The sequence below is a fragment of the Tenebrio molitor genome, chromosome 7 (genome assembly GCF_963966145.1).
Source record: "Tenebrio molitor chromosome 7, icTenMoli1.1, whole genome shotgun sequence".
In the NCBI taxonomy this organism is placed as follows: domain Eukaryota; kingdom Metazoa; phylum Arthropoda; class Insecta; order Coleoptera; family Tenebrionidae; genus Tenebrio; species Tenebrio molitor.
Genome location: NC_091052.1, coordinates 11,745,547 through 11,756,500, shown reverse-complemented (window position 1 = coordinate 11,756,500; position 10,954 = coordinate 11,745,547). Strand labels below are relative to the sequence as shown.

The 10,954-nt window shown below is 33.4% G+C and overlaps 1 protein-coding gene across 1 annotated transcript; it reads left to right on the top strand.

The window, feature by feature from the left end:
- The first annotated feature begins 399 nt into the window (after positions 1 to 399).
- Positions 400 to 10,232, top strand: LOC138135034 (serine protease 40-like). The gene is made up of 3 exons (XM_069053669.1): positions 400 to 403; positions 9,358 to 9,738; positions 10,114 to 10,232. The coding sequence occupies exons 1-3, from the start codon at positions 400 to 402 to the stop codon at positions 10,230 to 10,232; spliced, it is 504 nt and encodes a 167-aa protein (XP_068909770.1).
- Positions 10,233 to 10,954: the final 722 nt, after the last annotated feature.

Genomic DNA, 10,954 nt, shown 5'->3' with positions numbered 1-10,954 from the left:
TTTCATAACGTATACTAAATTTGAACTGCATCGAACAAAATTTAATTTTTAAAGTGATAGTTTTTTGCTTGCTGTACCTAGGTAATTAATTTTAACAAAAAAGTAATACCCAATTTTTGTGGCGGTGAACAGTATTTATGCATCTATAATACCTTCATATAAATATAATTTAGTTTTAAAGTCATTTTCCTACGGGACACAAGTGATGGGACACCCGGTACCTAATTGAAAACACAACTACAATAATCTCTTTTTTCTGAAACTAACAATACATAATACAGGGTGTTTCTGAAATACGTGTGTTAATTTTAACCAGTGGAAGAACGCGCCAAATCATGGAACTTTTCTCTATAACATTTTTACGAAAAATAAATTAACCATCAAAGTGTATACACGCCTATGGGTAAGGGCGAAAATTATGTGTAAGAAACAGAGCTTTGTTAAAAAGTTGCATTGTTATAGAAAAAAAAAAATGAATAATCAAAATTTAGATTCTCATGGTTACAAAAAATAGAAACTAGTTAATCACACAAAATGACTCGTTTGGTAAAAATTGTGGGGCAAGAAATCTTGGAATACTTTTAAGAATTTTACAAAATGTTATAGAGAAAAGTTTCATAAATTGACGAGTTAGTTCACTAGTTAAAATTAACACACATATTTCAGAAACAGTATATACTAGCGTTGTTTCGCCATCAGTGCTTATCTCACACATGTGCCTAGGACCCGGTAATTTAAAGGAAAATGTAGTAATAAGAGTGATAATAATAATAATAATGAATTTATTGCCTAATGTAAATTTCAAATAAAATAATAAATCACAACACACATAACAGAACATACATAAATTAACCTACCGTTATAGTTATTTTATTGTAGTGAACTCCCTGGACCACTGGTGCAGAATTTTAATATTTGCTAACAATTCAATTACTACAAATTAGATAGTAAAGTACAAATTTCGAATACCACGAAAACATGTTAAATGTTCCATTTTACCAATAGTAAATTTTAAAACGTTAAAGTGCAAATTATAACGATTCATTTGAGTCTTTTAATTTTTCCTCAATCCAGTCAATATACATTGATAGGTTTGTGTAGATCCCTAGTTTACCTGGTTCTGCGCATCCATTCCCCCACGCTATTATTCCTGTACTAATTCGATAAGTAAGGTAACTTGAAATATTTTTAGAATTACCCAGTATAATGAAGTTGCCATCTTCATCCTTAAACTGCAAGGGTCCTCCACTATCATATCTACACGTATCCGGCCGTCCCTGCAAATATCCGGCACAAAAAACCCCGTATGCTGCGTTAGGGTCAACCAATGATTTAATCGAATCTGTACAGTGCTCATCCTCAAATTGATATATTTTAAGTTTCGCTTCTCTTAAAATACATGTAGGCCTAGGTTTCTTCCCATATGTTGCACCCCAACCTACCGCTGTTCCATAACTTGGTACGGTTTGTCCTAGTTGAATCAAGTTTTCTTTTAGCATTCTACTTAATATGTATTGAACACTTACCAGCACTAGGTAGACTAATTTGTGTAAAGTCAGCAGTATCATCTAGTATCAACAACGCGATGTCGTAAAATAAACTGTCATTGCTGTATTTTTCATGAATAATTACTTTTTTAGTGTTGAAAGATTTTTCAATTTCCTCCTTTTGGCAAATGTCATATAATCCTAACTTTACTGTATAATAATTGAGCAATTCTTCAGCACTAAGATAGGGGTCGTAGCAATGAGCTGCGGTTAACACAACTTTTGAACCTATTAATGAAGCTCCGCAGCCAAATTTTTTCCCACGATACAAAGCAGTAAGCCAAGGATATTCTGACCCTACTGCAATACCTCCTATAATTTTTTCTTCTGATAAAGATTTCTCAACCTTTGTTTCTAGAAAGAAAAAACAAATTTTGAACTGTAATACCAATGATTTTTTAATTTTCTTCATGTCTGATCGTTCACATTACGTTTCCGCAAGAATTATAATTCGCAAGGGCAGTCTGGTCTGTAGAATATGGCATCCTACAAACTTCAGTACTATAGTATATTTTGTCCTGATAGCCGGTTGCGCGCGCAATTTACAAAATCCTGCAACGAAATGCAGCCTCTTTATTGGTTAGAGGGATAGAGTAACTAATAGGGAGGTCGCATTTCGTTGCAGGATTTTGTAAATGGCGAGCGCAACCGCCTACCAGGATAAAATAAAATTATAGATCCTATATTATTGTTAGTAGGTATATTATGCATATTAAAATCCTGCCTCAATTTGTTAGGAGTCTATGATGTTTCGCCGCAGTCGATTCGCCGCGGCCGATTCGCCGCCAGCCGTTTCGCCACGGGGACAGTTCGCCGCAACCGTTTCGCCGCCATTTGAATCTTATCCCATAATTGACAGATTCAGCATTACAAAGTATGCAATTCAAATTTTTCAATTTATAACATATTATTTTAGTCCACTAGAGAGTGTACAGGCTGTTCACATAAGAGTACGAGCTGTATTATCCTAACATGCAACCCAAATTACATTTACATTACAAAAACAATGGTGGCGGTAGTGTAATGTGGGTTGCATACATGTTAGGCTCGTCCTCTTATGTGAATAACATGTATACCGGACATAGTCCATACTTATTCCCTATGTTCAGTTAAAAAGAAAACACTAGTCAATAAATGCATGTAATCAAGTAATTAATGTAACGTCAAAAAAGCCAAGTACTTGAGAATTAAAAAAAAAAGTCAAGTTGTCAGAGCACTGAATGATCTTTCCCAGTCCTTACGGATATAGTATATCTACATGACTTACGTCACACTAGAGGTTTTTCCCGGGTACTTGCACCCTGTTTATACTGGGTGCCCCAAAATTCGCGGAACAACTCAGTGGAGCAATGTCGATTCATTTTAGAAAATGACGAGAAAAATAATAAATAAATTATATATCTTTGAAGATATTGGGACTCAAAAAGTGCAGTTTTGATCTAGTTCATTTTAAATATACAGGTGTCCCAGAGTTGCGAAAAAGCTCCATAACTTGTTTGTTATTAAAGATATCAACTTTTACTTTTTTCTAGATGATAGCTACGCTTCTACTACACATTCGGAAAATATTGCGGTATATATACAGTGTGTCTCAATATTATAAAAACACTAAAGTTATGTTTTTTTAAACGGAACCTACCCAGTTTGATTTTATTTTTGAATTCTATGTTAAATTATAAATCAAATTTATACAGGTCGTTTTAGAATGTATGACAGCACGATGACAGTAGTGTCCAAAATTTATTGATCGCAATAGTACGAATTTTCGAAGAGACCTCTGCAATTCGGAATTCTGGTAAAAAAAGCGCCACTGATCAAAAATGATGGCAGATAAGTAAAAGCGACCTGTGTAGATTTGATTCACAATTTAGCATAGAATCCAAAACTGAAATCAAACTGGATGGATTTTGACATGATATTTGTAAATAGGTTATAAACTGTCAGTGAAATTGTCACTATTTTATTTGTTATTAGGAAAATGAGACAGTTGTTTGACACTTACAAATAAAAAGTCAAAACCTATCTAGACCTATCTAACACAGCGAAAAATAGGTATACGCGATTTTTTTGGACAACAGTGTACATACAATACGTAGGTAATAGAGACCAACGCCTTACCACGTAGACCAATAAGTTTTTTATTCGACCAAGTAATAAAAATATAATGTGAAACGTCGCATTATAGGTACTATGGCGGACAATAAATTTAGGCCGGCCTGTCATTGGCTTGACATCAAAATGTGAAGCTGGCATTATGTTCAACTAACCCCATTTTCGATTTTTGTCATTCTTGTCATCGTGACAGCGATAATGAAAATTAAAATTGGGTAACGAAGCGTGCACCAGAGAGAAGTGCTAGTACAAATCAGTTATGGTAGTGCGTCATGATCTGTAAGTTACGAAAAGAGCGAAGGAAACGCCAAACAGCTTGAAAACCTTCAGTTTGACAAACTGACACATCAGTCATAATGACAATAAATGGTCGCTTGCATTGACTTTTTTGAAATGTCAGAAATTTGCCGGCCTAAATTTATTGTCCGCCATAGTACATAAGTACTATTGAAAGCAAAAAAGTGGGACATCAACTGTCTTGACTTTTAATGTGAAATGACCATTATCTGTTTCTAACCCTACTTTGAATTGATTGACGTTGTCGTTTAGTATTATAGGTTGTAGGGCATGAGTGTAAGTAGGCACGTAATGAATATTTATTTAATGCAAAGTCCCAATCAAAATCAATCTTTATCAAAAGAAGGGGGCATTTGGAAAAGGAAAATAGGAGTAAAAAAATGTCAAATTTCTATGACAGTAATTAAAGGCAAAATGACAATAAACCTTGAATTTTACATCGAATTTTTCAAAACTGACCGAAATTTGATGTCCCACTTTTTATGCTCCCATGCAGGTACAGTAATGGTTTGAATTCATAAATGAATAATGACACTGACAAGAAACGCTAAAAATCCTACAAAAGTTGGAAATAGTAGAAATAGTAAGGTTTATAAAAAAATAACTATAACAGGAGGCCAAAAAAGATCAGCGGGGAAAAGGCCACGGCAAACGGGCCCAGTGGCGAAACGGCTGGCAACAAATTAATCGCGGCGAAACGACCGCGGCGAATTGGCTGCGGCGAAACGTCCCCATCCCCTTTGTTAGATTCGACATAACTCTATCTGCAGATAATCCTACTGTCTTTGGTACTAACTCCGATCAAGGTCTTTGCAAACCACAATTAGAATTGAATTTTGTTAAATTAAATCGTCACTCTTACCTTCGCCATTTATTGTAACAGAAGTCAGAAAGGTATTTGTGAAAAAAAATAAAAAGGAGTAAGCGGGTTTCATTTTGTTGAAATAAACTGTTCACTATTCTTTCACGAACTATTTGTTACATTTTATGTATCGGTTTATATACCTTTCTTAAAAACTGTAGACTTCTGGCTTTTTAATAATTATTATTATACGGCGTATAATTATATGCGATAAGCTCTCTTCATTCTTTGAATATTATTACGTCATTAACATGAAAAAGTGTATGATAAAGTACTATTGCGGGCAAAAAAAGTGGGACATCAAATTTCTGGCAGTTTTGAAAAATTTGATGTAGTTCAAGCTTTATTGTCATTTTTTTGACACTATTCCAGCTGACAGTTTAAAAATTTATTTTATACTTCTATTTTTCTTTTCCAAATGCCCTCTTCTTTTGATAAAGGTTGATTTTCATTGGATCTTTGCATTAAATAAATATTTACTACGTGGTTACTTACAACCATTCCCTACAACCTACAATACTTAATGATAAGGGTTATTTCACATTAAAAGTCAAGACAATGACGTTGATGTCCCACTTTTTTTGCCCGCAATAGTACTTATATGTTAACTAGATCACACCTAGCACAAAGATGTTGCAGCTTATTCTGTTTATAACGGGTGTTTTTTTAAATTTGGCGTCGAAGTAGGCGTTGAACTGTCGATTGTGAACGCATTATACAGGATCTCTCGCTTTTACACGAGTGGTGCGATTTCAATCGACTCTCCAACGCCTACTTTGACGCCAAATTTAAAAACACCCTTTATTAATTGTGCTTTATGCCACCTATGAATAAGTAGAATTGATTTGAATTAAGTTATATGTATTAACTTAAATAGTTGTCACTCTTATGTCAGAGTCAGAAATCAGAACGGATTTGTGAAGGATAATAAAAAACGCGACTCAGTTTTATTTTGCTGAAGTGAATTATTCATTATTATCTTCGAATTGTTCGTTATGTTTTATTTATCGATTTGCCTATAATTTTACGATTATTTAAAAAGTGCACAGTAAGTATATCTTTTCTACTTTTTATGCTGCCATTATTGACTTCTATATTTTTAATTTCTTCCTTTGATTTTATTCTCTTCACACACGACAACACGAGAAACAAGATGCGTGCGTGCAGATCTGTTCAAAGTTATATTCTATTCGACTGCTCTTTTGTCTCCTACATTTTCAAAGCTTTTTTAAAAACACATGTTTCCAAATTTTACCCTGAAAGAGAAGCCGGAAACGCCCAGATCATAAATCTACCTCCTAATGATTATAATTATTGATATACAGTGTGGAAACTACTTATGGAATAAATTCAGTAATTTCAAAACTAATGACATTTGTCAAAAACGCTAAAACAGGTCAATTTTGATGATAGTGCTTATTTTAAGTAGCTTCACTTGTTCATGACGTCATCCATTTTTGAAATTTGACGTCACTCTCATTTTTTTTAATGACAACTCCCACTTTTTTCTTTTCTTTCTGATAGACCTTTATACAAGCTAAACGATAAATGGAAAAAATTGATACTTTACGTAACAATTTTTTTGAGAAAATGACAAATTTTACTTCAAAACATTCAATTTAATTTTTAGTGTAAAAATTCTTTTGTATGAGCAAGCATAATCCGAATTTCTGTTTATTTCATGTTTTTAGATTAAAATTCTTCCAATTTTTATTATTTTTCAAAAATAATTTAAATCGCAATTGAAAACTTTACGCGGCCCATTAAAATCTTGTAAGCTCAATTTTTGTTGGTAATGACATCATAACTCATAAAAGGTACGCAAATGCATCGAATAATGATTATAATTAAAATGCCACGAGCTTTTTAGATATACTGTGCACTTTTAAAATAATCGTAAAATTATAGGCAAATTGATAAATAAAACATAATGAACAGTTCGCAAGATAATAAAGAATAATTCACATCAGCAAAATAAAACTGAGTTGCGTTTTTTATTATCCTTTATGTCCGATCGGGCAATTTTTGCCTACTTATGAACTAGTTTTTAGGGCGTAATTCAGTATATTATAGCCTCGGGCTGTAATAGCTATTTATTTTGTATTTTTAGTATGTACCACGGGCATAATTAGCGTTTGTGACCCTAGCGTGTTATGGCTCTCGACCGACGTCTCGAGCCCCAATGTCACGCCGCGTGCCACAAACGCCTTCATTACGCCCTTAATACATAAATAACTATTACAAATCCGTTCTGATCTCAGACTCTGACCTAAGAGTGACAATTATTTAAGTTAATACAGTGTGGAATAAAATGATTTACATCTAGTTACCTTTGCATTACTCTTGTAAAAATATGAAATGCCGCTCTACAAAAAAAAGAAAGCCTAACCTCAAAATATATATCCAAATTCCAAATGTGATTTATTGCGAAGGGATGATATGAATGCAAAGTTGAGATTGAAATTAAAAAGGAGCTAACAAAAGCAAGTGACAGCTAGTGTTGAAACTGGCCACCAACGTTTGTTAATTCAATTTAGTAAATTGTAACAATTGTCAATTCGATTGATGACATTTATTGACAGAACTACTAGTAATAGATCGGCACTTCGAAAAAAAAAGTATAGCGGTACAGGAAAATTTACATGTGCAAAAATTCCAACTAGATGTAAATCATTTTATTCCACACTGTACATATAACCTAATTCAAATCAATTCTACTTATTTATAAGTGGCATAAAGCACAATTAAGCAGAATAAGCTGCAACCATCGCGCATCTTTGCTCTAGGTGTGATCTTGTTAACATATAAATACTTTATCATACACTTTTCATGACGTAATAATATTCAAAAAATGAAGAGAGCTTATCGCATATAATTATACGCCGTATAATAATAATTATTAAAAAGCCAGAAGGCTACAGTTTTTAAGAAAGGTATGTAAACCGATACATAAAATGTAACGAACAGTCCGCGAATGAATAACGAACAGTTTATTTCAACAAAATGAAACCTGCTTACTTTTTTTTATTCTTTTTCGCAAATACCTTTCTAACTTCTTTTACAATAAATGGCGAAGGTAAGAGTGACTATTTAATCTGCAGATAGAGTAATGTTGGATCTAACAAATTGAGGCAGGATTTTAATATGTATAAATACATACAGGGTGTAGAATGGATTTTGGTACATAGGCACTTTACGTGCAATAGTGAAAATCCTCTGATATTGGCTCCCCTAATTATTTTCCAACAAAACCAAACACAAAAGTTGTAGAATAAAAAAAAATGTACCTAAATCCGTTTCTAATTATTTTCTAACACTTTCTGGTTCTGTTAGACAAGAAAAATTAAATATTAAAAATCTGCCGATAAAATAGTAATAGCCATGACTCCCAACAACAATAAAATTCATTTTTTGTCAAACATAACGAGAGAATGAACTGTTTTTCCGGACAGACTTGTACTATCCTTTTTCTTTCTAACTCTTCACGGGTGCCGGTGGGGTCAACATTGTCTCGAACGGTTTGACAAATTACAATTACAAATATTCATTTCGAGCATTTAGAACAAACTTTTCTCTTGTTTATTTTGGTCACTTGATTTTTAAATTTTGTACAGCTTCTCTTTAATTTCTTGACTTTTGTTTAATGAATGGGTGTAGATCCTTGCATTTTTATATTCAGAAAACAAATCTCTGCAGTACGAGTACATGAAATATATGAAAACAAATACTTTAAAAAAATCTTCAATTACTTATATGAAAACAAATATTTTAAAAAAATCATCAAAATCGAACCTGTTCTTGAGGATTAAGAAGTAAAAACCTTCATTGACTCGACTATAGAACCTAGCAATAAAGTTTGCATACTTCGTCCAGCGAGAGATTGAGAGATTTTAAATTGTAGGCTTGTAATACAACACTACAAAATGCACTAGAATACGAGTGTATCAATTAGAGCATAATTTCAGTGCAAAGATGTTACTGCTTGAAGGATATATTTCAAATTTTACGTACGCTAGATACTACTTCCTCTACGTAGAATTTAGAGATTTTTAAATTGCGCGTTCAAATGAAATCCTGGGCTGGGAAGGCATTGGAAACCGTCAATTGTTGTGCTTTTTTAAAGCGTAGATTAAATGAAGCATGTTGACAGATAAAGCCAAAAAAATCTTTCTTTTTTTCCTTTCTTTGCAATGTTTTACATTAAATATGGAATAACTTAACAATTCCTATTCTCGAAGCAAATATCTAAGGGCACCCTTTCCTGAAAACAAACATGTTCAATTATGTCCCGAGTAAACATAAACAAATGTCATTCGTGTCAAACTGCGGGAAATTCAAATTTTACACTGTTTTAAACGGTTTAATTTTTCCAACGCCTACTCAACCTAGGATTTCATTTGAACGCGCGATATCAACCAATCTCTCGCTGGACAAAGTATAGTATGTCATATTCTACAGGCTGCCCTTGGGAATTATGATGCTAGCGGAATTAAAAAGTCATTGGTATTACAATTTGAAATTAATGTTTTTTCTTTCTAGAAACAAACTGTGAGAAATCTTTATCAGAAGAAAAAATAATAGGAGGTACTCCAGTAGGTTCCAAGTATCCTTGGCTTGCTGCTCTTATGTATCGTGGAGGAAAATTTCAATGCGGAGGTTCATTAATAGGTTCAAATATTGTGTTAACCGCAGCTCATTGCTACTTGAACATGCGCTCCGCTGAAGAGTTACTCGATTTTTATACAATAAAGTTAGGAGTATACGACATATGCGCCAACGACTTCAGTGAAAAACACTTCCGCACTAAAAAAGTATATATTCATGAAAAATACCGTCAGGTTTTTACGAGTTCCTACGACATCGCGTTGTTGATACTGGATGATACTGTTGACTTCACACAAATTAGTCTACCTAGCGCTGGTAAGTGTTCAATCATGTTAAGTAGTATGCTAATAGAAAACTTGATTTAACTAGCACAAATCGTACCAAGTTATGGAACAGGCGTAGGTTGGGGTACAAAATTTAATAATGGAAAACAGCCTTCATGTATTTTACGAGAAGTGGAACTTAAAATTTATCCATTTGAGGATCCGCACTGTATAGATTCAATTAAACCGGTTACTGATCCCACCCAGGTAACCGACGTTTTTTGTGCCGGATATTTGGAAGGAGGGAAGGATACGTGTCAGGGTGATAGTGGAGGACCCTTCCAGTTTAAAGATGAAAATGGCAAATACATTTTACTCGGTAATTCTAAAAATATTTCAAGTTACCTTACTTATCGAATTAGTACAGGAATAACATCGTGGGGGAATGAATGTGCACAGCCAGGTAATCTAGGGATATACACAAATGTATCAATGTATGATGACTGGATTGAAGAAAAATTAAAAGACTCGAATGAGAAGTTATAACTTGCACTTTAACGTTTTAAAATTCACTATTGCTAAAACGGAACATTTAACATGTTTTCGTGAAATTTGAAATTTTAACTTTACCATCTAATTTGTAGTAATTGAATTGTTAGAAAATATTTAAATTCTGCACCACTGGTCCAGGGAGTTAATGATAGGTTAATGTAGGTAAGTGTTTCTGTTATGTGTGTTGTGATTTGTAGCAGAGGAAGTTGACCTGTTGACAGTAAGCACATTACAATAATGATTGCGAATAAACATTATTTTTAACATTAATTTGACATTTAGTAGTACCTACCAACTAAAAATGTATTAACTTCTGAAAAGGTTTGCCAACAAATTTAGCGTGTTATTTTCAAAAAAGCCTTTATCTTTAAGCTGTCGAACTTCGAAAATGGCGCCTTTCTGTATCTCCATAAAAACGGTTAAAGTGTGTTTTTTTTTTGTCTGAGCGGAGCAGAAACAGGCAACTCTACCAAGTCAAATTTAAGATCATTTGAAGCATTTGTCATGATTTATTTATCAGTTACACGAAATATTTAATAATTAAATATTAATAACATAATTACATAAACATTTTTGTTTTATAATACAAAAATTTCCGATAATATTGCGGAATCTGGAAAAGTGCCCCGAATGCTTGCAGCGTTTCCACGTTGAATGGCAAGGGAAATCCTCTCGAAAAGGAATTTCTTTGATTTTGAATCGCCTGATTCCGCGAT